This window comes from Euleptes europaea, chromosome 4 (assembly GCF_029931775.1).
Source record: "Euleptes europaea isolate rEulEur1 chromosome 4, rEulEur1.hap1, whole genome shotgun sequence".
In the NCBI taxonomy this organism is placed as follows: Eukaryota; Metazoa; Chordata; class Lepidosauria; order Squamata; family Sphaerodactylidae; genus Euleptes; species Euleptes europaea.
In genome coordinates this window covers 80023061-80050849 of record NC_079315.1, presented here as the reverse complement: position 1 = coordinate 80050849, position 27789 = coordinate 80023061, and the positions used below count along the sequence as shown (strand labels likewise).

At 41.1% G+C, this 27789-nt stretch overlaps 1 protein-coding gene across 2 annotated transcripts in view; it reads right to left on the bottom strand.

Moving 5' to 3' along the window:
- Positions 1 to 27789, bottom strand: part of FAM172A (family with sequence similarity 172 member A) — a 273486-nt gene that overhangs the window by 110652 nt on the left and 135045 nt on the right. For both annotated transcript variants that reach the window (XM_056848719.1, XM_056848720.1), the window contains one exon: positions 17401 to 17520. In XM_056848719.1, coding sequence (XP_056704697.1) covers positions 17401 to 17520 — 120 coding nt within the window. The remainder of the gene's footprint in view (positions 1 to 17400; positions 17521 to 27789) is intronic.

Genomic DNA, 27789 nt, shown 5'->3' with positions numbered 1-27789 from the left:
ACACAATACAGGCAGCATGGACTGAATTACTAAATTGGATGGCCTGAACATAGTATGAAGGTTTTATATCATCTAGATATTACAATTAAACCTGTAATGAACATTTTTGATTTTTTTTCCTCTGTTTTTGTTTTAATTGGAGGTGAGCCCTATTTACACATTGTTGGGGTCTGATGTCAACAATTTCAGAATTTAACTTTGATGCCTTGATGCAAATTATTACTGCAGCTCTTCGCTGGATACATAAATAATAAGTCAGTCCACTCTCAAAAATGTACCCCAAGAGGCCAACGTTCTGTAAAAGTCCTCATGTTTCTAACAGAAAATGAGAAGGTAGTCTTGGCTAGGCTTTTAAAAATATATTTATTTTATTCAGCTTCAGGGACCCTGGACAGTGTGAACAAGTTATACTGTAAATATGGAATAATATATGGATACTTCAAAAGGCTGAAGAAAAAGGTTTATAAAAACAAAATATAGGGGGCTGAAGCTTAGAGAGAATAAGAACACCCAGGAAGCTATGAGTAAGATATCAAATAAACTATTTTAAAATGTACTGCAAATTAATAGAAAGCCTGACAAACTGCCGTTTTATTTGCATTAAAAGCACAGGAGACTCTGAAAATGAATTCAGATCACATAATGTTTGTAGTCTGTTTTTTCATTTAAAGCATTAATAGATAGCATTAGTGCTATCCTTGCATTTTAAAAAGCAATGTACATAATTAGGCTTTTATGAAAAGATTACAATGTGAATTTTAAATTAATGTTTAAAGTGAAAGACACAAAATGCATTAATTTAGTAGACAAAATGTGAGAAATTAACGCTCAAAGTGACAGTACCTATGTATTTGGACATTTTACAATATCTATGAGATAAAACTGGGTGAAACTTTTATTGGCTACGATTCAGTCATTCTGTACTCAATGAAACACACACATTTCTATTCTAAGACCAAGGAGGCACTCACAGATTCTCAACTAATATATTTTAAAGTTGTTCCCATTAAAACTTTTAGTTACTTTTAAGAATATAATGTTAAAATGTGTTTTCAGTTATGTTTGTTAAGCAGGTGACCTCACCAAGACTCAGCTAGGCAGCAAATCTTCAATGAGGATACACTTGGTGGCATGTCAGGACCATAGGTTGAGAAACCTGTTCTGAAAGTCAGAATTTACAGATAGCTCTAAACCCAGTTTTATTGCAATAGAGGCCATAAGCTCCACATAGTGAGCTATCTCACTACTTTCAGAATGATCATGAAGATGGTCCATTTTCACAGAGCAGTTATACAGCTGAACTGAGTCTAGCTGGAATTGTGTATATACTGGACTTGGACTTGTGTGGTGGATTCACTAAGGACTGTTTTAGTATCATGGATTGTGCTATAGTATGGTATATCAAGCTCTACTGAGAATTTCACTTATGAAAAGGGTTAGCAATCTAAGTAAATAATTTGGGAGGCCTACAATAAGATTGTAATTGCAGTTTACTGCTTTCTTTATGGATATTAATGCCGAACATAACATACATTTATACACACAGTTATTCCCTCTTAGCATCCTAAGAAAGGAAAACAGTAAAGTTCCAAATCCTACATACTAAATGCCACCTAAATATTATTCTGTATAGTATCATATGGATAGTTAAATCCCAAATGGAAGCTGTCCCTTTGTGGCTAATTGAGCCTATAATCCATTATTTTATATGAGTGCCTCTGATATAATTTTGGTTGGTTGGTTAGTTGGAAGAATGTATGCGGCAGGTACGTCGAGAGTCCACTTGCTGCTGACAGTCATGAACATAAAGTTTCACTGGTGATGCAGCGGGGCAGACATGAAATGATTGAAAGCGGAGCATACTATTGTGCAAGAGGTCAGGCAGAAACAGGGAAGGACTGGAACACACCTCCTACATTAAGAGTATCAATAGGCCTTTGATGGTATAACAATTATTGTGCTAAAACTGATTAAGAATGCAAATTTTTTTCCACATATAATGTATAACGTGTTGAAGGGCATGCATGTCCGTACAGATATAGTGATAACTAGAAAACTGGTGGCAGAAGGTAAACGGTACAGAATGCATCTAATTATTACTTCATTTACAAAATTTGTAAAGAATATTTCTTAAGCAATGTGAATACTAGGTTCCTACCCGACTCTTAAGTGCTAAATCATTGCTGAGAGTTGTTTTTAATGTTTGCATAAAGCAAATTAAGACCATTTCAGAATAATCTTTAAAAGTGTACGGTATACATACATTTTAATCTTTCACACTTACAATATAGATGCACATGCTGTACTGTCAGGTTCATGAAATTTATGCAAACCTACTGCACAGTGAAGTAATTATCAAATTGTTTCTCTCTCATTCCAAACACTTCGGTCATAATTAAACAAGCAGTAACTTGACTTGTAACAGAATGTTTCAAGGACACAAAAACATGCCTGCCACATACGAGATGGAATTCAAGACAATCCTGCTCTTGTCAGTATTGTTCTCACTACACAAATATACTGGAAATAGATAACCCTTGCGGTCGTCCTTTTTCAACTTCCTAAGGCACAGACCAAACATTCATTTATGTCCGGAAAGAGAAAAGGAATATAGGCGAAAAGCTTTGCAATCTAACAGGTTTATGATATATAAATGTTCTGTACTTATATGCTATAAAAACCACAGCCATGTGAAATAAAAACACTATACTGTAATAAGGAGCACTTCTGAATAGCAGTGAAACTGTCTATCAGTGTTGGATCACTGTATAGAAACAAAATATAACACAATTCAGAAGGGTTAAATGAGACTACTGAAAGCAACTGAAAAGAATTTAGGGTATCTTTATACGGCTATTGTTATATAAAAACTTAAGCAAAATTAAATATAACATTTCCTCAAGCAAAGCATCTAAGTATCCATATGATGCAATTGTGGCTGCAATGTTATTAAAAACAGACGACTTCCACTTATATCAGTTTATATTAATCAAGGGACAGGATACTGAATATGATTGACAAAGAAACTGCTTGAGGGTACAAAGCACTGAACATACTATTTATGGCAATTAGAGAATCTGTCAGGACTTTTTCACTGCAAAGCATAGAGAAAAACAGAATCGCGCCACTACTTTTACAATATAGAATTTTATCAGTAATATGTCTTAATAAGTACAAAAAAGTGTCTAAAAATGAAAGGCTTTTAAAAAAAATGTTTATATTATACAAAAATTGTCAACAGCAAACTCTTTCAAGTTGTCAAATCAATGGTTCCCATAACCAGCCCTTTATGGGCTGCCAAAGACGACGACAATATCTCAGCGTTGGTCAGTACTTCTGAAACAGTCAATAGGACTGCATGCTCCCTCCCTCCAGCCCCAACCCTCTTCTTTCTGGTATGAACGGTTAAATGTTACATTGGCAATTATATTAATCATAATTAATGCTGACTAAGGCACCCTCAAGCAATGTTTGGTGCTACTTAGCAAACTAATTTGACACCGTTAATGGGATACTGTGAGAGCCAGCAAGGTGTAGAGGTTAAGGTGTCAGACTAGGACCTGGGAAACCAAGGTTCAAATCTTTACTTGCACCATGGAAGCTTGCTGGGTGACCTTGGGCCAGTCAAACACTCTCAGCCCTGACCCTGGCTGGTGTTTGGATAGGAGACCTCCGAGGGTTGTCACATTGAGGCAGGCAATCGCACACACCTCCTAACATCTCTTGCCTTGAAAATCTTATGGGGTTGCCATAAGTCAGCTGTGACTTGACGGCAAAAAAAAAAGTGATACTGTAATGCTTAACCATGGTAGGGGAATGGATGGGGCAACAGGCATCAAAGATGAAAAAGATGGAAGGAAGAGTGTGATCCTCTCTCCCCCTCCCAATTGTTTACTATAGATAGGCAATTGCTAGGATTATGCCCACACTGGCTGTATGATGTCACTGAAACGTAAAGTATTCCTTTCAAAACACAACATGTGGGCTCTGAATATCTTTAACTGCTGTGAGCTGGTGGCAAATGAATATTCACAGATCAGCATAATTCATAAGTTACATTGATACCTACACAGCGCTGCAGTCCAGCAACTTTTCCTGAACAAAATAACCACTCCTCAAAAACAGACGAACCTATCCACATGCCAGGAGGCAGAGCAACATTAAACATTTCTTAATTTTCTTAATTACATTGCTTATTGCCTGTCCCATCCTGTTGATTACATGGACTTACACTGCCTAATCCTCCTTGAGTCTCAGTGAGAAAGGCAAACTATAAATAATGTAAATAAAAAAAATACATTTATCTGGGTCTTGTACTTTACTGCACTACTGTGCGGGAACCTTCTGAAGTACTTATGTGCTCTCATTTCTGTACTGGGAAGAGAATTTTCCCACATAGCTAGGCAATGGCACTTTTCTGAATTAGTACTGGATTGTTTCGTTATAGATTGTTCTGAAAGACATATTGTCTTCTGGCACGATAGCAGCTCCCATTTCAATTGCCCACAATAAGAAACTATTTTGTATCCAACCAATGTGACCAGCCAAAGATTAACATGATGGAAATTAGTGTAATGTGACATTTATACAGTTATTGCTTTCATATAATACACTGGGTATATGGCTGAACATTGCGCATATTCTGAATATTTCTAATGTCTCAATTAAGAATCTTTACCAGTAAGTAAAATGACTAAAAGCCCTTTTATTACAGAATATTGCAAACTATTTTTGCACGCTCATTTGCCAGTGCTGCAGAATTGTCAGCATTTGCTACAAATATGAAACGCAGATGCAGTTTTCACATACAACTCACAGGTCAATGTATTCTCCTATTTTAATAATGGCTTTCCCTATTACATTCATTATTCATATGGATAAAAGATAAGACACTTTTTAGGCATTATATTGCTTTCTTGAGGAATATGAGCTTTGCAACTTTGAGAGGTCATTTTCTAAAGATCCTAATAGCCAAATGACACCTTGGGAAATGTTATACTCATGCTGTAGTTGCATAATAATGAAGATATTTTATTTTATGCATGTGGACTCGATTTTACTGATCCAAGGTTTTATTTAACACATATTCCTGAAACAAAACATTTTCTAACTAAAATACACATACACAAATATAGAATCGAAACATATGATAACCACAATCCAACTAAAATTAAGCATATCTAAGTCATATTGATTTAATGGGAGACATAAGCACACGTTTAATGTTTCTTCCACTGATGCCAACTCTGGGTTGGTAAATTCCTGGAGATTTTGGGGAGGAGCCTGGGCAGGGGAGGATTTGGGGAGGGGCTGCAGTGGAGCACAATGTCCACCTTCTGAAGAAGCTACTTTCTCCAGGGGAACTGGTCTCTGTTGTCTAGAGATCAACTGTAATTCTGGGAGATCTCCAGGTCCCACCAGGAGGTTGGCAACTCTATTCCTGGGTCAAAAGTATTTACTTTGGCTAGATCATGCTATATGTACCTTATATAATGTGACAGCTAATAATTATGATAGCCCATACAAATCTCCCATATTCTTTTAAAAAACAAATACAAGTTTCAAAATTGCACCAAACATCTTCTGAGAAATCAGGAAACATGAAACAATTTTAGTTCATTGTTTTCATTATGTCATACATAGATGATTCCACAGCCTGATATTTATGAACATACGATGTTTAACAGCTCAGAAAGGCCAGTGTGATGAACTTTTAAACATACATCTAGGTTGAATGTGTTAGGATACCAAGCACATTTGAACAAATATATACATTGTCCAGGAAGGTTAGAATCCAAAGAAGAGATGCACACAAGCAGCAGAAAACCATATATGCAACCAGAACTTTGATTGTTGTGTTGGGTCCAACAGTTCCCAAGGCCAAAGATTTAAGATACTTTTTAAACATTCTTTAGTAGTAGGGGATATCCTGTGCCCAGTTCATTTAACAGAGCTGCAGTTGCAAAGGTGGTCCTTTTGAAGGGTCGCCAACCTCCAGGTACTAGCTGGAGATTTTCTACTATTACAACTGATCTCCAGCCGACAGAGATCAATTCACCTGGAGAAAATGGCCATTTGAGCAATTGGACTCGATGGCATTGAAGTCCCTCCGCTCCCCAAACCCTGCCCTCCTCAGGCTCCACCCCAAAAATATCCAGGTATTTCCCAACCCAGAGCTGGCAACCCTATCCTTCTGAGCTAATAATACTTCTATGACTCTTGGCCTAAATGCTGATGTATAATAGAGTCACCAAGTACTAAAATAGGAACCAAGTGCTGTTATCAACTTAGTCCCAGGGGAACACTGGCCATTTAACTTACTGGGAAAGTTCCCAATGGGCCACACAGAGCCGCTGAGCAGCTGGTGGAAGGAGCAAGCAAAGCCAAGTTCTAGCAGCTCCACTGGTGCTGCAGGAGCCACTTGGCTCAGGCTTTTCAGCAGTAACAATGACTGGTGTCAGCTCACTCTTAGCCGCCTCCTCCACTGCCACCAGAGGTAATGAGTGAACTAATGCCCATTGACAGCACTACTTACTGGATCTGATCTGAGTAGCTTTCGCAGTGCAGGCTTCCACTTAGCTTGGCTTGGTCCTGGGCCATTAAACTTCATAGCTTAGTTCTTCAGAAGTGACCTCATTTGATTTTAGTAGAATCACTTCAAAGTAAAGAGTTTCATTGTAGCATCTCTAGTAAAGGTTGTCTCTTTTTATCCTGTTTTTTTTAAGATTTCAGTTTCATGCTACATCTAAGAAAATAATTTTAGAGATATTCTTGAAAGTACTGTCTTCCTCTAATCAATACATAATGGACTAATATCAGTTTTACTTTACAATCACATTATTGACATCAATATTGATTCATTCAATTAAAATATTTATATCCTTTTTTCTTCCTGATCAACGGGATTCATGTGTTGAGGACTAGACCTAGTCATCATTTTGTGCTGCAGCTAACTTGGAATAGATTTATTCTTTGAACTAAAGAAATTTGGAGCTTTTTGGAATGAAAAGAAAACTCTAAGGATAGGCACTAACGCAACATGTTAATGTATTTCTAAATATTTAAGGAAGATGTAATTTATTTTTGCTAAGAGCAAAATGCATTATTTTGAATTGAAACAATGTGAAAAACTAATACATGCACTAAAAAAACCTTTATTTTTCATAATATTTAAATATAATGAAGTCTATAGTGTGTCAGAGAGCAAAAAAGATATCCAAATTAGAAGAAAGAAATGGATGTGCGGGGGGAAAAGAAAAGAGAAACATGCACTCAGAGGAACATCTGAATAAAATTGAGACATCTGCAGTAAAGTTTTCCCTTCTCCCTAGAATGTTTGAGATGAACTCAGTATAACACTGTCTTCCAAAAAAAAAAAAAAAAAGGAAAAAAAGACAAAGTGATCAATGCAAGAACACATCAGGCTCCCTTGGACAGGCCAATCAATGCAAGAAAGAACCTTGCCCAGGGCCTTATGCAAATAGAAGCACGTCCTGCAACCCAGGGAGGGAACATGCGCAATAGATCAATGGGATCTGAAAAACCTTACAGCTATATCAGCCTCAGACAGTAAATATATAATGATGAATCCCTCACGTTCTCAGTTGAACTCTTAAACTAGGTTATTTCCAACAGCTAGTTGACAATTACTTGAGGTCTGTATGAGGCAGCAGTCTAAGAGGGGAGATTGAATTAAAGCTCTAAAGAAATACAAGAATGAAGTGTCATTATTTTAGCTTTCCTAACAATAAGCTGAAATCTTTAATTCAGCAAGAAATGGAAACACCTTTTTAAGGATCAGGATTTTTCTCCCATGTTTTCTCCCTACCTATTGATATAGAAAAATAAACCATATGCTACGTATAAGAAGTAGGAAAATCAAATTGAAGTCTGGTGACTGAAACATAGTGTTAATATATGCTGCAACTATACAACACACTCATTCTAAAGTGACCTGAGATGCTGGGGGCTACGACCTCTCGTAAAGGAACTTTAAATTGAAGCAAACATTTAATAAAATGAAGCAAATTGGGGGGTTTATATTAAAAAAGACAAGCATTTGTTAGTATAGTATGCTTTATAAAAATATTAGTAAAGTTTAATTGAACGATGGCATCCATGCATATAAGTTACTTGAAATGAATGAGAGTAATGCTAGCAAAGAACTGTATACATTGTGATTTCTAAATTATCATTCATTCTGAAAAGATCTTCCCTCAAACATATCTTGCTTAAGGAATCAGCATCATCTTCAACCTTTATAGGGCTCTCACAGTAAAAGCTTGGGGCCATATAACGTCAGTATCCTTCAGCAAATAAAATTATTTACTCAAATTCTTAAAATGCAAACCAAGCAGAGTTACACTAGTTTATACCCACTGAAATCAATGGGCTTTGGCTGAAGTAAATCTGCATAGAATAGCACTTTTAGACATGCCACTTTTAAAAAGCTATTCATATAGGTTATTTTAAAATCACTTCTTTGAATAGAGCATTTATGTATGATTACCAACAAATTTCTGTATTACAAATAAATGGTTGTTGTGATCATGCTATTAGCATCTTTGACAATTACATTGACAATGTAGAGCCCATTCCTAAGGGGGGGGGACGAAACTCCTCTGGAGCTGGCATTATCCTGTGCCGGCATAGGGGCAAACACACCAGGTGTCAAACCGCTGCTGGGGGCTGCCAGCCCCCGCCACCAGCGCAGCCACACTGGCAGGACATTCCCAAAAGGGAAAGCCTGCACTGGCATGGGTAGGCGTTCCTGGGGCATTCCCAAGGGTGGAAATGCCCTTAGGCAGCTTCCACAGCCCTTTCGCCCCAGGAATGCCTCCAAAAAAGGTGGCACAACCCTGTTGACAGCAATGGGGATTTTCGCCCTTTTAAAATTATTTTTATTTTTTAGGTCTCTTCCCCCCCCTCCTTCAGGACTGGGCTGCCCGTGTAACACGGACCTATAATTATTCTAACCCCTTATCCCATTTTTAAAAAAGAGATTGCAATATATCACAGGAGACAAAGCAGAACATAGGAGAACAAGTAGAAAAGAGCAAGAGTCCAGTAGCACCTTAAAGACTAACAAAAATATTTTCTGGCAGGGTATGAGCTTTCGGGAGCCACAGCTCACTACTTCAGAACAAAGCAGTCAAAACATTTTCTGCATACTTGCAGTGAGTCATGAACTTTACTGGATCAGGGTCAATTCTGGACAAGACCAACAACATGTTAGATGCATAGGCACACTTCTGATCATGGAAAGAACTAGTTCTTCCATGACCAGAAGACCTTTTCCATTCACAGAATGGCATCTTTGCCTCCAAACCATTGGTTTGGATTCAACCACAAGTTGATTTGGTTTAGGGTAAGACATGTCCTTATATAGAATCGTTTCATTTCTTAAGGTTAAATCAGATTCACATGAACACATGAAGCTGCCTTATACTGAATCAGACCCTGGGTCCATCAAAGTCAGTATTGTCTACACAGACCGGCAGCAGCTCTCCAGGGTCTCAGGCAGAGGTCTTTCACATCACCTACTTGCCTGGTCCCTTTAACTGGAGATGCTGGGGATTGAACCTGGGACCTTCTGCATGCAAAGCAGATGCGCTACCATTCCAAACAATCAACTATTAGTCACTTTCTACCTTATTCAACTTACAAAGCTATATAAAGTTTTGTATCTTTCTATTCAACTAGTGTCACCAACTTTTACTTTTAAAACTTCTCGCACATGCAATCTATATGCAAATTTGACCTAGAGTATGCATGCCTTATTTTAGGAAAATGAACATAACAGCAAAATTCATCTGAGCTATGAGCTATGTTCTCTCTATGAGAACATATATTAAAAAACCAGAACCACTGTCACTTGGCTACCTGCAGAAGGCTTACAGTGCCGTCCTAAGGACAGTTTTCTGGGAGTAAGCCTCATTTATCAGACTTCAGTAGGATTCTGATAAAACCTGGTTTGGAAGGCACTGTTAGGATGTCATCCTAGTCTTACTTACCTGGGAGCAAGTTGCACTGAACTTAATGAGACTTACTTCTGAGTAAACATGCTTAAGATTGCACTGTAAAAATTCCTTTCTGGAAGGAAAAAAACAAAGATTGCTATTATGGTAAAGTGGCCATGCTGCTGGCAGAAGGAAGGGAATTTGCCAGTAAACTGTCACTTAGCAACTTAGTCCATGGTGATGGAGAAAGCATAACGGCTCAATAGATGGTGGAGCCTGCTCATACCTCACTTGACGGTGGAAAGTGCTGTCAAATTGCAGCCGACTTATGACAGATAGGGTTTTCAAGGCAAAAGACGTTCACAGGTGGTTTGTCATTGCCTGCCTCTGCATCGCGACCCTGGACTCAATACTAACCAAGGTCAATCTTGCTTAGCTTATGAGATCGAATGAGATTTGGCTGGCCTAGGCTTTGCAGGTCAGGGCATACCTCTCTTGCTCCTGCCTAAACCTGTGCCTTCACAATCATAGAATCATAGAATAGAATCATAGAATCACAGAGATGGAAGGTACCACCAGGGTCATCTAGTCCAACCCCGTGCACAATGCAGGAAATTCCAAACTACCTCCCCCTCACACCCCCAGTGACCCATACTCCATGCCCAGAAGATGGCCAAGGTGCCCTCCCTCTCATGATCTGCCTAAGGTCATAGAATCAGCATTGCTGACAGATGACCATAGAATCATAGAATAGAATCATAGTTGGAAGGGACCACCAGAGTCATTAGTCCAACCCCCTGCACAATACAGGAAATTCACAACTACCTCCCCCCCACACACACCCAGTGACCAGAAGATGGCCAAGATGCCCTCCCTCAGATGCCCTCCCTCTCATCATCTGCCTAAGGTCACAGAATCAGCATTGCTGACAGATGGCCATCTAACCTCTTCTTAAAAACCTCCAGGGAAGGAGAGCTTACCACCTCCCGAGGAAGCCTGTTCCACTGAGGAACCACTCTGTTAGAAAATTCTTCCTAATGTCTAGACACAATAGCAGACACAATGTTCTCGATCCCTTAACCAAGGTTAAGAGATGGAAGACAGCAATGTATTTACACACTCCTTTTACCCCAGCTCTCTCCAACAGAATTTGTCCCTGCTAGGTTTACATCAGCACCAACTTCTGCCACGGTTAACAGTCACCAAGGTTCATTACTGTCAAGGATTTAAAGCTCACACCTACCATAAATATTAATTAGTGAAGCTTCACTTGTGGCAATGAGATTGGGCTATGCTCTTGCCAATGAATTCAGTTGGTATAAAAATAATGCCGAATGGAATAGTCTAAAGTTAGAGTAACCTCTTTTCCTTTGATACAAATACAGGGCACACACGGTATATGGAAGTTGAAGAAAAAGCTATTCCATTCTCTTCCACAGTTTAGCCCTATCAGAATACGGTCCAGTTTTATCAGAACAAAACTAATTTTTCCCTATGTCTGTGCCATAAAAGGCTTGTCAGTAGCGGATTAGATATAAAAGCACAGCACACAGCAGCACGGTTAGTAATTCAGCTTCTTGTGTAATAGGTTTATCAAGTCAGCATTTAAGGATTCATACTAAGTGTCTTTATAATTATGTTAATTGGTAGATAATGCATAGGTCAAATCTTAACTACTTAGTATTTTCAAATAGCTAGGCAACCCAAAGAAAGATGTACAGTGGTTTGAGTACATTTTGTCATCAAAGAGGTTTAGCAAGCTTTTTTTTCTTTTTTCTTTTTTTTACTGATTTCAGGTTTAAGTCTCTGTGATCTCTAGTTAGTAACAATATTAACCCATGGATAAATGGAATATGGAGAGCTGGGGCCAACTACTGCTGTGACTGACTGACTGACTAACTGACTGACTGACTGACGGATTGATTATTCCATCATACAAGTCTGAAGTAGTACAATCCAGGCACAAGTTTATCACCTCACCTCCTGTTTGTGAAAACTCAATCATAACATTGTGGGACAGAGTTAAGAATAGGCATTAAGTCATTCTGCATGGACCAAGCCTAAGTGAGCCAAATTTCAAGAAAACCCTGACTAGCCCAATGTTTTCAACTCCTAACTGTATAGGAGCCCATTCCATCAGTACTACATTGGGCCCAAAGTCTTGTGTGTGAGAGATTCTTAAGAAGCATATATTTCCCAGATCTGTTTCATTAAAGATTTCCTTATCCTAGGACTTGACAAATCCCAAGTGCCAGGTTGCCCTAGCGCCTAAACATTTCATTGTGGTGCCTTGTATTTTCACCTATGATTTTCTTGTAGGGTCTCTCAGAGATCCTCAAAAGCACAAAGCTTATTTATCAATTCACATCAAAATGCTTTGTTTTATCTCATTAAAAATGCATGTCTATGAAGTTATTATCAATGCTTGTTCACAGGTTAACTTTACATCATTCAGTGGTAGCAGATGAATGCATTTCTTAATCAGTTGTTCTCTATAGTCCCTCCAGTATTTAATTAAATGATAATGAAATTATGAGAAATTGTGAAGAATTTAGGTTAGCTTTATGTTACAATGATAACAATCAGTATTACCCCATATTTATTTATATGCTACATTTTTGCCATAGCTTTATTAAAATTACGAAAAACTATGAAATTTAGAATCAGATTTTGCGGTACTAACAACTAGAAAGTTGTGGTCATTAGAATACAAAACTCTGAAGGCTCAAAAATGAGTCTGGCTCCTAAATTTTGGTCTAGCTCCTAGAGCTGAAGAAAATTCGTCAGCCTGACCAGCTGTGGTTCCATTTCCATTTCTTACAGACTGTGAAGGCATTTTCACATGGCTGTTTCTGAAGTAGAAGAGTCACTTCATGAGTCACTTCCAAAATCACTGTATTGACTCGCATAACAAAGAAGGTGTGTGCTTCCTAGTAGCCCTTAAACATTAGGAAAAATTGGACTGGGTCCAAGCTACCACAACAAACACAGGACGAGTTTGTAGAAGTGAATCTTTTCTACCTTCCCCTTCCACCATCAGTACAATGTACCCCTCCATTGGAAGTTGCTACTCAGTGTTTGCTACTCCAAAATATTATGGCATGGAAGGCTGTGACAGGAAGGATGAATTCGCCAAAATTGCTTCCCGTCACTGTTGCACTAGTGGAGCATCCTCAGTGACAGAAGCAAAAGCTCACATGACAATTGGGGGATATAAAATTTTCTTGTTTTGCTGCTGCTTTCTTGCTGCATGGCTTATTGATCAGGAGGACCCTTCCCCCCCCCAAACCCCCAAGAGCGGCCCTATGGGGCTGCTGGGGAAAGGAGAACATAAGAAAGATCTAGTTTCATGAATCCCCTCCATTCACAGACCTTGGATGCAACCCACTGTTTTTACTTCTGAAAATCAATCATTTAAGTCAAATCATTATACTGTAATTTTTTTGTTGAATCTTTCTTATTCAACAAATATTCCTAATTTTTAAAGGACTGGCTAATAATGTGCTATAAATAGTGCATAAACTTTGTTGATATGGACTGCAAATGAACTATTAATCATATTGTTAAAACTTTCCCCTTAAATTCTTTCTTAAACCTCAGTTTTTATTCAATAAAATATATTTTTCAGATCTAATTTTGCATATGCGATAGATATGTGTTGTGCCAATAGTTATATATATTATATTCTTCCTCCCATGCATACACCTCCTGCAGAGAAAGCAGACTACAGAAGCTGACCCTTACTGAGGCCATCTTGTCTATCTGACAAAGCTCCTTTTTAACTTCTTACTTACTGCTTACTTCCTGCAATGGAGAAAAAAACTTTAGCTCCGTTTGTGATAATTTCACAGGCTCTGAGTACCCTGACCCTAGGAGCCCCAAGGTCAGAAGTCAAACCTTGTTCTGAAACATCTGTGTGCTTCATATTAAAGTCGAACAAAAGTGGAGAAATATCCACCAGCGTGACAAGAGAAACAAGCAAAATGGGAATGACACACTGGTCATCTGTTACCCACACTATCTCAAGCTAGTGACAGGAAAAGAGTTGGTGTGTGTGGGGGAGACACTTTAGTTTAAATAGGTCTCAAATTTTGATTCCTCAGGCAAACTTTTTAGCTTATTTCTTAAAAATTAAGAATTAACTAATTTAGATGTATATTCCCTGCCGGCAGACTTCAAACTATCTCCCCAAATTTTTCATCAATTACCAGTTTTAGGGTCAGACTGTTTTAAAATGTCAACAATTACAATCAGATGGGAAATTCGTCTGCATCATCTAAAAAGATGTGCTACTTATATAATTTTTAAAAGAGCGATGTTTAATTGCCTACTTAGCATTTGCATTGACTAGCCAACTTCTTTTTGGCTTACATAGGGATAAAAAATGAAAATTATAGCTAGCCATGTCAACCAAATATTTTGGAAGCACCAGCAATTATATAATTGCATCTGAAGAAGTGGGCCCAAAAGCTTACAATGGAGTAAAACATGTCAGTCTTTTAGGTGCCACAAGACTCTTGTTTTATTTTAACTGCAACATACTAACATGGCTATCCCCCTGGAACAAAAATTCTTTATTTTCTGTCAACGATATATAACTCAGTATTGGAGAAATGGTGAAATTACATCTTACATATGTCAAAATAACACAGGAAACTGCCTTATACTGAGTCAGACCCTCGGTCTATCAAAGTCAGTATTGTCTAACTCTGACAGGCAGCAGCTCTACAGGGGGTAAGGTCTTTCACACCACCTGAAACCTGATTCTTTTAACAGACATGCCAGGAATCTTGCAAGAAAACGTTATCCAACACTGAAAAAAAATTATGAAAACATATGACCAAGTGCCAGATGCACTCTTATTACTTAACAGTGCCTAGAGTTACCAACCTCAAGGTACTAGCTGGAGATCTGATATTACAACTGATCTCCAGCCAACAGAGATCAGTTCACCAGGAGAAAATGGCTGCTTTCACAATTGGACTCTATGGCATTGAAGTCCCTCCCCTCCTCAAACTCCGCCCTCCTCAGGCTCCACCCCAAAAATCTCCAGGTATTTTCCAGCCTGGAGCTGGCAACCCCAGCTGCGCCAGATGCACTCATAAACCCCAGCAGCCAATCAGCAAGCTGATGGTGGCAGCAAGAGAGTTACAGTACAAAGCCCTCAGGACAGGCTTTCTGCTCCAAGCTTACCTTTCCCTGGTACCCACGACCCAGCTGACTGGGGAGGAAGAGACAGGGGATGGAGAGAAATGGTGAGTGGGCTGGGAAGAGAGAAAGGGCCAGGAAAGAAGAGGGGACAGAAATTGGTGAGAGGGGAAGAATGAGAGGTAGCAATGGCCAGGCTGGGTAGTGTGTGGAGTGGGTATAGAGAGAGCAGAGGATGGGATGGGAATATGAGATTCTCCACAAATCTCATGGGTCCTGCCTTTATAATTTTCATTGTAATCATGACCAATACATTCTTAATAAAAATAGATGAAATGAAGATTATCAACTATTTGTGCACAGGAAAATGAGGATAGACTGGAATGCAGAATTTGGTGACCTGTAGTCAACATTTTGGCTGGAAAATTCCAATGCACACAACTATAAGAAAATACAAGAGCCCTGCTGGATCAGACCAGTGGTCCATCTAGTCAAGTAATCTGTTTCCTACACTGGCACAGAAACTGATATTCAGAAGCACTCTGCCTGTGAAAGAGGATGTTCCATTAAGCCATCATGGCTAATAGTAATTGACAAGTGGGAACCTGCAAGGACTTGCCAGAGGCATCTCATTTCCCCATCCCTCACTATTTCCACTTTTATCCTTTCCTGAAAGCCCCCACAGCTTCTCCCCTTTTCCTGCTTTCTTCTCTCCTAACATAGCCAACCTCCAGGTGGGACCTGGAGATATCCTGGAATCACAAGAGCTCTCCCAACTACACAGATCAGTTCCGCCTTAGGGTTGCCAGCTCCAGATTGGGGTTGCCAGCTCCAAATTCCTAGGGATTTGGAGGCGGAGCCTTGGAAGGGCGAGTTTTGGGAAGGAAAGTAACCTCAGTAGGGTATAATACCATACAGCCCACCCTCCAGAAACCATTTTCTCCAGGAGAGCAGTTGTAATTCTGGGCGACCTCCAGCCCTCACTGGGAGGTTGGCAACTCTAGTTCTACCTAGAAAAATAAACTTAAAAAATAAGCCAGGTACTCAATTAGTGCTTCCCTTCTTTCCATGTAAAAACTTGTTGTACATTGATACCTGTGTGTGTGTGTGTGTGTGTGTGTAAAGTGCCGTCAAATTGCAGCCGACTTATGGCGACCCCTTATGGGGTTTTCAAGGCAAGAGACTAACAGAGGTGGTTTGCCAGTGCCTTCCTCTGCACAGCAAACCTGGACTTCCTTGGTGGTCTCCCATCCAAATACTAACCAGGGCTGATCCTGCTGAGCTTCTGAGATCTGATGAGATCAGGCTAGTCTGGGCCATCCAGATCAGGGCACATTGATACCTATACGTGCAAAATGATTATATATATACACACACACACACACGCATGTTTGGGAAGTAACAGGTAAGTTTTTATATCCAAAATACTACAGCTCATTCAGTATAAAGATACAGATTACAATATAAGTGCAACATCTCCCATTAAAGCCTCAGTGAAATTAATGGGAGTTGCTTGATGGGCTAACTACACATTCCATGCAAATGCATGAATTGAAGCAAGGTTTCTTGAAAGGAATAACTGCTTTGGGAGAGTGTGATCTGGAATGGAGCAAAAGCTTTATGTTACTTAACCCTTTCACCACTGACCACTGATCTTGCCTCCAATCCCACCCTTCCCCAAGTTATTTCTCCTCTTTGGGCAGTCTAAATGCATAATTAGACTTGCAAGACACAATGCTGGAAATGCTTATGGAGAAAAACAGATGGGGAAGTTATTGATAGTAGAAAAATGGCGAGCTGTGAAAGAATCAATATCTTCTCCCATACCTACCCCCACTGCTCCACATGTCCCCCAGGGCTTTTACCAAAAATTGCTGTTAGAGATTATTTAAATGATTTTCCATATTTATCATTAGAAGCCAATTCATTTCAGTGAAATTCTGAGCAGGAAAGGAAATGCCCCACATATGTAGGCGGGATTGTGTTCACATTTTTTAAAGCTCATTTATTTTACACTACCAAGAAGTTCTCCCATTAACCAGTGACCCAAACAGTCCCCCTCCTTTGAATTCAAATCTTCAGTAAGAGACTGAATTATGAACTGCTTATTTGATCTCTCTACTTAGAGGAATCCTCATGAGACCTTTAAATTAGCAAAGAAAAACAAGAGTTAACATACCCAGAATATGCCAAGCAAAAGACAGCTCTGTACAGATCCTTTCAAAATTTGCTTAACTTTGGCAAATACAGAAAATTCAAAGGAAAAATAAGCAATCAGGAACCCAACACTTACCAATTCCACAAATGCAAGGCCACCATAACTGTGAGCAACAAAAAATACATTTTCAGCTGCAGACTGAGAGATAAAGTGGTCCCATACGTAAATTGCATGTTCTTCAGGAGAGCCATTTTCCTACAAAAAGAAGATAACACTAATTATAATTATGCTTATTATCCGCCTTGAGTCTTCTGCAGAAAAGAATATACATGCTGCAAAACAAATACAACACCTAAGTTATGCTTGGTGCTTCAAAAAAGTAAACAACAAAGTTCCTAATCAAGTCATGAATAGACAAAGAACACAATCAAGAGCAAGTTAAGAAAACAGATCAAGAATATGTAGATACAAGTGGGAACCCGCAAGGACTTGTGGGAGGCATCTCATTACCCACCCAACACTATTTCCTCTTTCTCTTTCCTGAAAGACCCATTGCCTCTCTCCTTCTCCTGCTTCCTTCTCTCCTGCCCGCCAAATAGCGAGCCTACATTCCTCTGCCCCTCTGTCTTAAGCTTTCCCTCTCCTGCTCAGCAGCCTCTACTTAGGAAAACTATGGCACACTTTTTTGGTGCCAGCAACTGGGCAAGGCTCACTTGCATCAAAGGGAGCCCTCGAGGACTTGTGTGTGTGTGTGTGTGGGGAAACCTCACTTTCGCCTGTATTACCCACCCCGCACTATTTCCTCTTTCCCGCCTCCTGTCAACTCCCATATCCTCTCCCCTTTCCCTGCCTCACTGTCTCCTTCTCAGCCATTCAACAACCAATCTTTTTATCTGCCTCCCATCTTCAGCTATACGTGCTCTTTATTTACTTCATTTATACCCCATCATTCTCCATAGTGGGGAATAAGCAGCTTGCATTAGTCTCCTCCTTTTAATCCTCACAACAACCCTGTGAGGTAGGTTAGGATGAAAGTATGTGACTGGCCCAAAATCACCCACTGAGCTTCCACAGCAAGATAGGGATTGGAACCTGGGTCTTCCAGACCCTACTCTGAAGCTTGAACTGCTACACCACACTGGCTTTCGTAGGGTGCCTGCTGTTGAACAGCAGCAAGCTGTTAAACTTAGAAGAGTCTTGCATATTGGCTGGTATCAAGTCACCCAGTGTTTGCTGCCTGGCCTAGGGTTGCCAACCTCCAGGTGGAACATAGAGAACTCCTGGAATTACAACTCCAAACAACAGATAGCTGTCCCCTTGGAGGAAAATGGCTGCTTTGGAAGATGGACTCTATGGCTTTTTATCTGGGTGAGGCCCCTCCCCTCCCCCAACCTCCCCTTCCTTAATCTCCACCCCAAAATGTCCAGGAATTTCCCATCCTGGAGCTGGTAATCCTAGTCAGACCCAGCCACACTGAGTCCTCCCTAAAAGGCCAAAATAGACCTGGAAAGGGCCGCACCCCCCTTTCCCCTGTCTTCTACTAGCAGCAAATGAAGCCTGGAATGCTGTGGTTTCCTAGCAATGGCCACTGAGGGAATCTTCCAGGTGGGGGCTGGAGATCTCCTGGAATCACAACAGATCTGCCAGCTACAGAGATTAGTGTCCCCCCCCTTAGGGTTGCCAGCTTCAGGTGGGGAAATTCCCAGAGGCTTGGGAAAGGAAGCAACCTCAGCAGGGAATAATGCCATATAGACTACCCTCCAATGCAGCCATTGTCTCCAGGGAAACTGATCTCTGTCATGTGGCGAGCAGTTGTAATTCCAGGTGATCTCCAGCCCCCCACCCGGAGAATGGCAAGCCTACTTCCTCTGGAGTAAATGGCTGCTTTAGAGGGTGGAGTCTATGGCATTGTACCCCTCTGAGGTCCCTCCCCTCCTCAAACCCCACTCTCCCCAGGCTCCACCCCCCAAGTCTCCAGGAGTTTCCTAACCTGGAGTTAGGAATTTCCTAACCTGACAACCCTATCTCCTTCCCTCCCAACAGCCAACCTACCTTTATCTGCCCCGTCTCCAGCTTTCTCTCTCCCCGATCCTGGCAGCCTCTGCCTAAGAAAATTGCCAGGCCCACTTGCATCATAGGGGGAACCTTCAAGCACCTCACTTTCCTCTGTATCCCCTTCCCCACACAATTTCTTCTTTCTCTCCCTGTAGCAACCCCCATATTATCTCCCCTTTCCCTCCCTCATTCTCTCCTTGCCAGCTGTTCACCAACTTACCTTTTGTTTGCCTCCCATCTTCAGCTACATTTATTTATTTCCAACTTTTCTCCATAGTGGGGACCAAAGTGGCTCAAATTATTAGCCTCTCCTTTTTATCCACCCAACAACCCTCTGAGGTAGGTTAGGTTGAAAGTATGTGACTGGTCCAAAATCACCCAGTGAGCTTCCACAGCAAGACGGGGATTTGACCTGGGTCTCGTAGACCCTGCTCTGAAGCTGTAACTGCTACAGAAAAAAAAAGGGGGGGGAGAAAAACCCAACCTATAAACCCAGCTCTAACTGCTACACCACACTGGCTTTCATAGGATGCCTGCTGTTGCACAGCAGCCAGGCCTAGTTGAGTCACGCAAGTTGGATGGTATCAAGTCACACAGAGGTTGCTGCCAGGTGCAGCTGGATGGTGGACTCTATGGCATAATATCTGTCTGAGGCCTATCCCTTCCCCAAACCCTGTCCTCCTCAGCCCCCACCACAAAGTCTCCAGGAATTTCGCAACCTGGAGGTGGCAACCCTCCTCAGGTGGCAATGAGTCCTCCCTCAAAGACCTGGAAAAGGCCCTTCCCCTCCCCCTGCCTTTTACTGAGAGAACGAAGCCTTGGAACACTGTGGTTGCCTAGCAACAGCCACTGAGGGAATCCGTTTGTTAAAGCTTTAATCATGTATTTTCTTTAGATTTCACAGGTTCATAGAAAGATATGTCTTGCACATTCATACCTCCAATCACCAGATTTAAGTATCCTCAGATTTAGCTGACTTGGCTATTATGTATAGACAAGTGGAAACCCGCAAAAACTTGTGAGAGGCATCTCATTTCTCCCGCCCTGAAAACCCCCATAACCTCTACCTATTTTCCTGCTTCTTTCTCTCCTTCCCATGCAACAGCCAACTACCTTCATCTGTCCCTCTGTCTTCAGCTCCCCACCACCACCCCGTAGCCTCTATTTAGGAAATCTGTGGCCCAGTTGTGTGGTGCCAGATATAACAGTGAAGGACTGCTTCCTGTACCATTCACATCAAATGATTTATGGCCAACCACTTAAAACAGCAATAATGTGTTGAGTTCTATGTCCTGACTCCTACTATTAAGAAATACTTACCTGTGTTGTGAAATCATGACGTGCGCTTCACCCATTCCACATCACTTGATGCTGTGGGTAGGTGCAGGAAAACATGAGGCAAGTCTACCTGACTAATATAAAGGCTTCAACATGCAGCCACTATTTTTGGCAGTAACCCCATGCCAAGCATAACATCTAAGCACAAAAGGATCTGAAATATTAACAATCCTGCCTAATGTGACAAATTTTATGTCTCCTTTTTAGAAAAACGAATACTTTATGAATACAATTTAACAAGCCATTTAATACAGTGATAATTTTTAAAAGTATCATTCTTAATTATTAGCTTTATTTTACTTCCCTTAGCAGGGAAGAAAGAATTAGTACATCTTACAGTCTGTCAGTAACTATTAAAATTTTTAGACATATCAGATGCTGAACACCTGTCATTCAAATGAGCAGGAAACTCAATGACTATTCAAGGGATGAAAGAAACTTGGATTATTTAACAAAATATAATAAGAGGTTATTTAATCACTTCTAAAATCTATACAATTGAAAGCCACTGTGCACGTGGGTTTTATGACTACGCTGCTATTTATCAGAGGAAACACACATTTTAGCAAACAGAAGATAGACTTCTGATTCAGTTGTAAAAATTCTATACAACATAAGGTTCATCTCTCAAATCAAGATCAGGCTGGGATACTTAGAGATCTGCCAGTTAACCACAAAATATGTTTTGATTATATTAAAGTAACAAATAATAATACATATATAACAACATATAAGTATTGATCAGCAAGATAATACTTTCAAGAGGCATTTTTTTGCTTCTCAGTATTAAAACAAAATCAGCTTTAAGACCCAGTTTAATTGGCCACTGCACCATGGATCACACATCTGGTCCACTGGAATCTTAACACTTCTCACTGAGTTTCTAGCAACATAAATAGAATAATGTTCCATGAAGGTCCCTTACATGTTGCTGTCTTTACTACAAATTAGCTTTAATTAAAAAACAACAACCATGTTGAAGGAAATTAACAGATTCTGCTTCTTTCTTCCCCCCTGTCCCACATTCTCTTTTCTTACTCTCTCTGAAGCTCTGGATTCTGCTACCCAATCTGATTCACTTCCTTTTTTTGCTTGGCACTGCCCAATACCACTGCTACTCTTTCCTGCTACCCCCAAATCTTCCTAGTGCCACCCCTTCCTTGCCCTGCTGCCATTTTCTCCACCTCCCAGAACTGTGCTGCCTGCAGCCTGAGCTGAGCCAAACTGCTGACATGCAGGCAGCAGCGCTGGGGTTTGGCCTGCTCTCAGCCAGCATAAGAGCCCCCAACAGGACTAGCACACACTCAGCATTACTTCTAGGACCCATGCCACTGCTCACTTGGTCCAACCGGGCATGACTTGTTCCCAGCTGGTAATGGGATGGGAGGCGGCAACAGGTATAGTGGTATTCTTGTTGTCTGCTCCAGGACTCCCACCTTCATCAACCAAGTCCACATTGATGGCCTGTGGCTCCAAAGGCACCACTGGGGTTCAGCTTGCTTCCAGCTAATGGTAGGATGGCAGGAGGCAGCAGGAATAGCCCATGCCAGCTGTTTTCTCCCAGATCCACACTGCTGCTACCCTAGTCCAACCATGCTTAGTTTTCTACTCAGTCAGTGGCAGGGTGGGTGGAGGCCACAGGTGCTACCAGCTAGTTCCTAGCTGAGAGGAGTCCAAACAAAGCCCCTTGCACTGATTTTGTCAGCCTTTCTCCAGAATGCAGACCATGCGATAGGTCACCACAGACCACCACCTAAAGATTAAAAACCATAGCCATACAGGATAGAGAGGGAGCTGAGCAATTCATAGCAGCCATCATGGCATTCTACGGCAGTACAAGCAATTGTGTTACCCTAGCACATTGCCACGGACAGAGTAATAGGCAGAGGGTTGGTTGTTTTAATGGGATTTCTAAAGGCCAGAGGTGCTAGGTTGGACAGTTCTGCCCCTTCTCCAGCACAGGATACCACTGTAGGTGTACTGGAGTCAGAAAGGACTGGTGGAGTGAGGAGGATGCTGTAACGATCCCCAACTGCCAGCACTTTGTGCTGAGAAATTGCAGGATCCAACCCCCTGCCTTGTTGCCCATATTCACAAGGCAAGGGTTGGATCCCATGATCTATCAGTAGAAGGCACCGACAGTTGTGGACCTTTCCCAGATCCTGCCCACCAGCAGTTCTCTCCAACACCAGGAAAATATATTCTTGTGGTTGTGAACCACCTGTGGACTAACTGCCATGCAAGTCAGGAGGCTGCAGTGTGGAGGCAGACAAAATCACCCTTTCCCCCTCTTCAGTCAGTAAAGCTCTATGACAGAAGAGAAGGAAGGAGCAATTTCAGCCCCTTCCCTTTCCTCTTCAGCCTCCTAGCTCCCATGGCTATTAGTTCAGCAGTTGGAAATGACTGCTGTGGAGAGGGGAATGCAGGAAAGATCTGTGCTCCCAGCATCTGTGGAACGTGGGATCCATTCTGGGGTTCCCCAAAACTTATATTGTTCCAAGAGCCAGTTTATTTCAAGACATTTCAGATGTTTCAGAGTGGAGTTGGACACATGATACCTGAGCATAGGGCAGCTTGAGATACTGCACAGAGTTTTACTCACAAATGCTATTTTCTATGAAAACAAAGTTGTGGAACATGGATCCAAATAAAATCATGCTTCTTCTTCAGTTCTACAGAATGCTAGCTAGGTAATTAGAGCATGGCATGACATCCACATTCGCACATACAGCTCTATGTTTCAGCTTGAATAGCAACTTAACATCCTCACTCATTTTCAAATAGAAGACGAAAACGTAAATTCAGCACCAACGGCTGTATTCATTGTACTATTCCTATCTCCCTTTTGCCACGACAGCCAGCACGCCCCACCCTAATGCTGCTCATGTGTCCAGGCAACCACCAGGAACAGTGCTTTGGTGCTGTAGAACACAGGCAGGATGCTGATGCAGTGGTCTTGTTTGTGGGCTTCCTAGAGGCACCTGGTTGGCCACTGTGTGAACAGACTGCTGGATTTGATGGGCCTTGGTCTGATCCAGCATGGCTTTTCTTATGTTCTAACATACAGCAGTGAAAGTAAGCTGGCCTGAGCCAGTACTGAGTAGTAGGAAGAAAGTGACCAAAATGGTACCTCCTGTTTTGACACCCCTCCTCCCCAACAGATGGTACCAGTAAGAAATTTAAGGAGTTTTTCACCTAGACAGAGAGAGAAAGTCTGAACACAAAAGATAGGGGACCTCTCCTATATCAGACCCATCAAAATGAATGGGATTTGTGCTACACAACAGCTGTCTTCAATGGATTGCATACCACATGACTGAACCTGCTTTTCCCCTCATACTGAGCATGAATCTTATTGCAACAACAGACTTACGTTTAGGGGCATTCTGATTTAAAGGCTTGGTTGTGAATCTAATGGGCTGAACCTACCATTATGGGATTAGGACTGAATCTCTAAATCAGAATCCCACCCTAAACATTCCAATAGGTTGGACTCACTATTTCTGAGGGCAATACAAGTAAATCTGAGCCAAGAAGTTGTATCAGTCTTGCACATGAAAAAATTCAGTTGAGTCTTTGTTAAAGTCAAATACAATCCTCTGTATACAAAACAAGGTACTTTAGGACCATTTTAGCAATTCTGTTTGGAATATACTAATTAAGCAGCCTTGCATTTGGGAAGTTTTTTTTTTTAAAAAAATATAAAGTATCATTTGACAGTAAAAGAATGACAAGGCATATAACATGTTAATGAATCAAGTCATTAGTGTACACAGATAAGCAATGTGCACGCAGTGTGTACAGTGTTTTCTGGGGCATTCAAAACACAGGTTAAAGTCATGAATGGAATATTGCCATCATTAATTCTTAAATACCAAGCTGAAGGCAGGCAGAAACCAAAGCCTTATCAACTGTACCAGATACTAATACCTAGACATTGCAAGGTCTGCAGTTATGATGGACTACCTGAGCTGATAACACATGGAATTATCTAAACAACATTTGCATATTTGCATAATTATTTCCTAAGGTTAATTAGCTCCAGCAAAGCAGTCTGCCCTTTGAGACTGCTTATAGTGACAGGTTCACATATTTCCTTTTTGATGCCAAATTATACAGATTCCCCCCCCCCTGTTGTTGTTCTCCTGCTAACCTGTTGCCAGAAAGTTACAAAACCGGCAGTGTTTGAAAGAATCTCAAAATACAAAATTCTGGATAATTCTGTCTGGACACACAGTCCATAGTTAAATTTAAAATGTGCCATTCTGAGCTAACCATGCAATCCCAAACAAGAGTTATATTTGGCTAAGCCCATTCACTTAGAAGGACTTAGACGGGTATAAGCCTGCTTAGGACTGCATAGTAAACCAGCCTCAGCAGCTGAAAAACAAATTTTAACAGCTTTCAGCCTCTGTCATTCCTTTTGCTTTTCATAAAATGGCTTCAGATAGGCACTTATGCTTGGATATCTTAATCCTGTATGGACCCTTAACAGTAGCCTCATTGTTAAACTCAAGTACCATGTTTCCTTAAATGACATATATTAGTCATAAATTATTTTTTAAAATGCATTTGATACTAGTTACAATTGTGCATTTTTATTTTTGTATTTTTAAATTTATGAATAATACCCACAGCCATTAGCTGCAGCAGTTTAAACAGAGTCTGTGTGTTCAGAGTCAGAGAACCTGCGATCAGCAGATGCAAACAATGAATGGCTGCCATGATCATGATTGTCCGCATGGGCCTCCACAGAGGTCCTTCTCAGGACTGAGGCCCTACCACACACACACCAGTGTCAACAACAGGCCTGGAAGCCTTTGCCTGGCTTGATGTGAATCAGAGTCCCTCAACATGGCTCCTGGCCTAACATGGGCAGCAAGTCATCCAGGAAGGGTTGAAAGTGGAGCTCAGCACTGAATGAGGCCAGGCCTTAGTACTCAAGTGCAAGGAGACTGAAGGGACTGTGCTCGGCATCTCCGCTGTCAGCCAGTGGCATGAACCCTGGAAGGCAGCTGGAATCTCAGAGCAGCTTTATTGTAGCTTTAGTATTTTTGACAGACTAGAAACAGGAAGTCAAACAACTGGTCTCTGGGCATGAAGGCCCCATTTATTTGTTGTGGTCAACAGCCAGGGAGAGGAAGAGGAAGAGGAAGAAGAAGAATTGGTTTTTATATGCCAATTTTATCTACCTTTTTAAGGAGAATCAAACCAGCTTACAATCTCCTTCCCTTCCTCTCCCCACATCTTGTGAGGTAGGTGACACTGAGAGAGCTCTAAGAGAACTGTGACTATCCCAAGGTCACCCAGCTGGCTTCATGTGCAGGAGTGGGGAATCAAACTCGGTTCTCCAGATTAGAGTCCACCACCCTTAACCACTACACCATGCTGGCTCTTCTTTGAGCACTTCTGTTAGCAGCTGGAATGGATTCTCACTTAATATTACAATCTTCCTTGATTAATTACTCCAGGTTCTATATGCATTATTTATGTCTGACATGCTGCTCATCATGACACTCACTTTCCTGTTGTTCTATCTGGCCACCTGCGTGGTGCCCTTGTTCCCACTGTCCTGTCTCTCCATGCACCTTGGTGATATACCCTGTTTGAACTGATAGTGGAGCTCTAGATTATGTTCATGCTACACTTATTCTACGTCAAACAGAAAATAAAAAACCAACTTGATCAATAACATAGTTACACTGAATAGACAAGAACAGTAACGATTATGAACACATTGGTGAAAATTCTGGATTTCAAAGACATATGGAGCACAAGGTGTAACTAGTACAATGCATTCCCTGGCATTGGGAGGGAGGGATGGCAGCAGACCTTACAAGATGGGTATTGAGAACAGGGATGCTACCAGCCCTGAAGATGCTGTTCGGTACCCAGCTTTGCCAATGCTTTGCTTTTCTCTGTTAACCCTTGCCACTCTCCCTTGTATCGCCAAACAGAATAGAGGCCACCCCACCCAGTGATGCTGGTTTTTAAAACGAGTCCTATGTTCAAATGTGCTCTCTCAAGCTGGTTTATCAGTAGAGAGGACAATTTATAACTATCGAGTCTGGCATGTTCTCCCCCCAAGAATGTATGCATCCTTTCAGAAAATGTTTTCCTTCCCATATGGCAACTTAAACCAAAAATTCACTCTCAAGCCAAAAGTGCAGACTATAATTGTGGAACTCCCTGCCCCAGGATGTGGTAATGACTGCAAACGTGGAAGGCTTTAAGAGGGGAGTGGGCATGTTCATGGAGGACAGGGCTAGCCATGGCCCTAGTGAAAATGAATACTAGTCATGATGCATACTTATTCTCTCCAGTATCAGAGGAGCATGCCTATTATATTAGGTGCTGTGGAACACAGGCAGGATGGTGCTGCTGCAGTCGTCTTGTTTGTGGGCTTCCTAGAGTCAGAAACAGACTGTGGAAACAGCCTGCTGGACTGATGGGCCTTGGTCTGATCCAGCATAGCTCTTCGTATGTTCTTATGATGGTTAAATTAAGGTTATGTCCATCAGCAGAAAAGAGATGGGAATTACTTTTGCAGAGCTGTTGTGGGAGGGAATATTAGTACCAACTGATCAACGAACTGTATAATTCTCTAACTGCTAGAGTGGTCATCAGGTACAGTCCTCATGATTCTGCCTATTCTAGAAGCGCAGAATGATACATATAATTTCTGCACTGAATCTCTACCTATTTCTAGTGATTATGGGACTGCCCAAAACTCATGTCCAAGCCAAAAATACAATGGCCCAAAGAGAGGATAGTATCTGGAAAGGTACCCTTGTGGCATGTTTGAACATTGCTGTGGTTGATAATAAGGAAATGGCAAGAAGAAAGCAGTTCTGCAGAGCTGTGGTGACTTGGATTCAACATTTTGGCTTGTTAACCCTCCTGCTTGCAGAAGATGGCACTGCTGGAAGCCCAGAGGCCCAAGCTACAAAGTGGCTTGTGTTTTAATGACTTGTGTTTTAATGTTGTGTCTTAATGTTGTGTTTTAATGTTGTGTCTGAAGAGGGAGCCTCGGTATAGCCTAAATAAATAAATAAATACAAATTTGGCTACCACAGTCCACCTTTGCTGCCAAAGGTGTGTTGAAACTCACCATTTCCTAAACCTCTCTCA